Genomic DNA, 2,500 nt, shown 5'->3' with positions numbered 1-2,500 from the left:
TGTATACTTATGTGTGTGCGTGAGTGTGTGTGTGTGTGTGTGTGTGTGTGTACTTATGTGTGTGCGTGAGTGTGTGTGGGTGTATACGCTTCTTTCTCACCTCATCGAGTTCTCTCCGTGTATTGAGGAACTCCGTCACTCCGCTGATCAACTTGGAGTTTAGAAATAAAGCCTCGCCAAACCTGCACAGGACGAGAGTCAGTCAAATTACACACACACACACACACACACACACACACACACACACACACACACACACACACACACACACACCTGGAGTTTAGCTCGTTCCACTTTTCCCTAAAGTATCTCCAGGCTAAATGGCGAGCGTGTGGGTTGCGTCCGACGTGGATGATGATGTCGATCACGTCCTGATCCGGCACCAGTTTCGAGTTGAGAGATGCGTTTAGCAGCCTGGAGAACACAAGCAGCAGTGATTTTATTCACACACACACACACACACACACACACACACACACACACACACACACACACACACACACACTTCTTTTAATTTAAAATGTAACACACAATTATTACACTCAGAATATCGCTCGATTACAGCACAGCAGCTTCTCCAGCTTTCCTTCATTTATTAGCCTTGAAAGGGAGAGAGGGAGGGAAGGAAGGAAGGAAGGAAGGAAGGAAGGAAGGCTCAAGGAAGGAAGGAATGAAGGAAGAAAGGAATCAAGGAAGGAAGTGGGGAAGGAAACTAAGGGAGGGACGGAAGAAAGAAAGGAAAGAAAGATGAAAAGAAAATATGAAAGTGAGAGGGGGAGAAAGGAAAGGAAAGCATGGTAGAGAGAGAGGAAATAAAAGGAGAAAGAAAAGGAAAGAGGGATGAATCAGAAATATATAAGTATGAAAGGAGGAGAGAGTGTAGGCTAAAAGGGAAGTGAGAAGGAAACAACAGCGATGGAAGGGAAGGGAACTATGGAAAAGAGCTAGGAAGGAAAAGATATAGGAAGGAAAGAAAGTAAGGAAAGATGGAACTATGGAAGGGAGGGAAGAAAGGAAGGAAAGTATGAAAGAGAGTGGGAAGTAGGAAAGAAAGGAAGGATGTAAGGGACGTATGGAAGGTAGGGTAGAAAGGAAGGAATGAGAGAAGTATCGATGAAACAGAGGAAAAGGTGAAAGATGGGGATGAGATATGAGCAGAGGAAGAACCTGTGGATGAAGGAAAGGGAAACATTGAAGTAAGAATAAGAAAGAAGATTGGGTAGAAGGGAGGTATAAAAAAGAAAGGATAGAAGGAAAGGGAAGTAGAAAGCAAGAAATGATATAAGGAAGCATAAAACAGAGTGAAAGGTGTAAGAATGTAATGAGATGTGAGGAGATGAAAGGGAAGGAAGGAGAACCTGTGGAGTAGGAAGGTGTTGTCGCTGCAGGTCAGGGCCTCCAGCAGGACCTTCTTCTCTGAGATGGAGCTGGACGAGTGAAACTTCATCCACATGAACTCCCACACGTCTTCGTCCATTAGAGACACGCCCGTGCAGTACACCACATCACGCAAGCTCGGGGGAATCCTGCACAAGGGGGAGGGGCTTTCCGTATTACATCATAGAATACACCACACCCAGAACTCGGAACTGTAATATATTTCAATGTTTTATTATACTTATGCAAATGACAATCTGCTAGCTAATATATTTGCTTTAGCTGTTAGCATGCAGGCTGAATAATTTATATTTAAAACTAAATAAATGCAATGCCTCAAGCACTTTACTCTCCTAACCAATTAAATCTCAAGCAGATGATAATAAATTTAATCTAGAGACCATGCTAGGCTAGTTAGATAGCTAATATTAATACCAATACTCCATTCCAAGATGCACACAGGGTATGCAGGGGGGAGACAGGAGGACACACGGGGGGGTCAGGAGAACACAGAAAGAGTTTGGCAGAAGCCAGAGATCACAAAAGAAACAGGCGTAGGCAAGAAAACATTGAAAGCAGGTAAAGAGCAAAGATGGAGACATTGGGAGACAAGAGAGCACAGAAGGGTGTAAAGGAAGACAGAAGAACACAAGGAAGGCATGAGGAGCAAAGAAAATGCAGGAGGTGGCAGATAAATGCAGAAGCAAGAAGATGTATAAGGAAGCAGACAGAAAAATGGCTACACCGGAGGAGGCAGCAAGGTGCAAAAGGAAGCAGAAGAAAGCATGAAAAGGCAGGAAGAGGCAGAAGGAGGCAGCAGGATAGAGAAGGAAGTAGCAAAATGCAAATGGGGAGGCACTGTAATGTAAGAAAAGGCAAGGGGAGGCAGGAGGAGGCAGGGCAATGTAGGAGGATACAGGAGGAATCAAAAGAAGGAAGGGCAATATAGGAGGAGACAGTATATTGTAGGAGGAGGCAGGGTAATGCAGAAAGAGGCAGGGTAATGCAGAAGGAGACAGTATATTGTAGTTGGAGGTGAAGTATTGCAGGAGGGGGCATGGAAATGCAGGAGGGGGCAGGATATTGTAGAAGGGGGCAGAGTAATGTAGGAGGAGGCAAGGTA

At 44.7% G+C, this 2,500-nt stretch overlaps 1 protein-coding gene across 2 annotated transcripts in view; it reads right to left on the bottom strand.

Annotated features, from left to right (window-relative positions):
- Nucleotides 1–2,500, bottom strand: part of LOC310718866 (thyrotropin-releasing hormone-degrading ectoenzyme-like) — a 51,000-nt gene that overhangs the window by 1,522 nt on the left and 46,978 nt on the right. For both annotated transcript variants that reach the window (XM_083527941.1, XM_083527940.1), the window contains 3 exons: nucleotides 1,359–1,526; nucleotides 274–414; nucleotides 101–182 (listed from right to left, as the gene is read on the bottom strand). In XM_083527941.1, the coding sequence (XP_083384067.1) occupies nucleotides 101–182; nucleotides 274–414; nucleotides 1,359–1,526 (391 nt within the window). The remainder of the gene's footprint in view (nucleotides 1–100; nucleotides 183–273; nucleotides 415–1,358; nucleotides 1,527–2,500) is intronic.

This window comes from Silurus aristotelis (genome assembly GCF_946808225.1).
Source record: "Silurus aristotelis genome assembly, chromosome: 24".
Taxonomy (NCBI): Eukaryota; Metazoa; Chordata; class Actinopteri; order Siluriformes; family Siluridae; genus Silurus; species Silurus aristotelis.
This window is presented reverse-complemented; position numbering and strand designations above follow the sequence as displayed.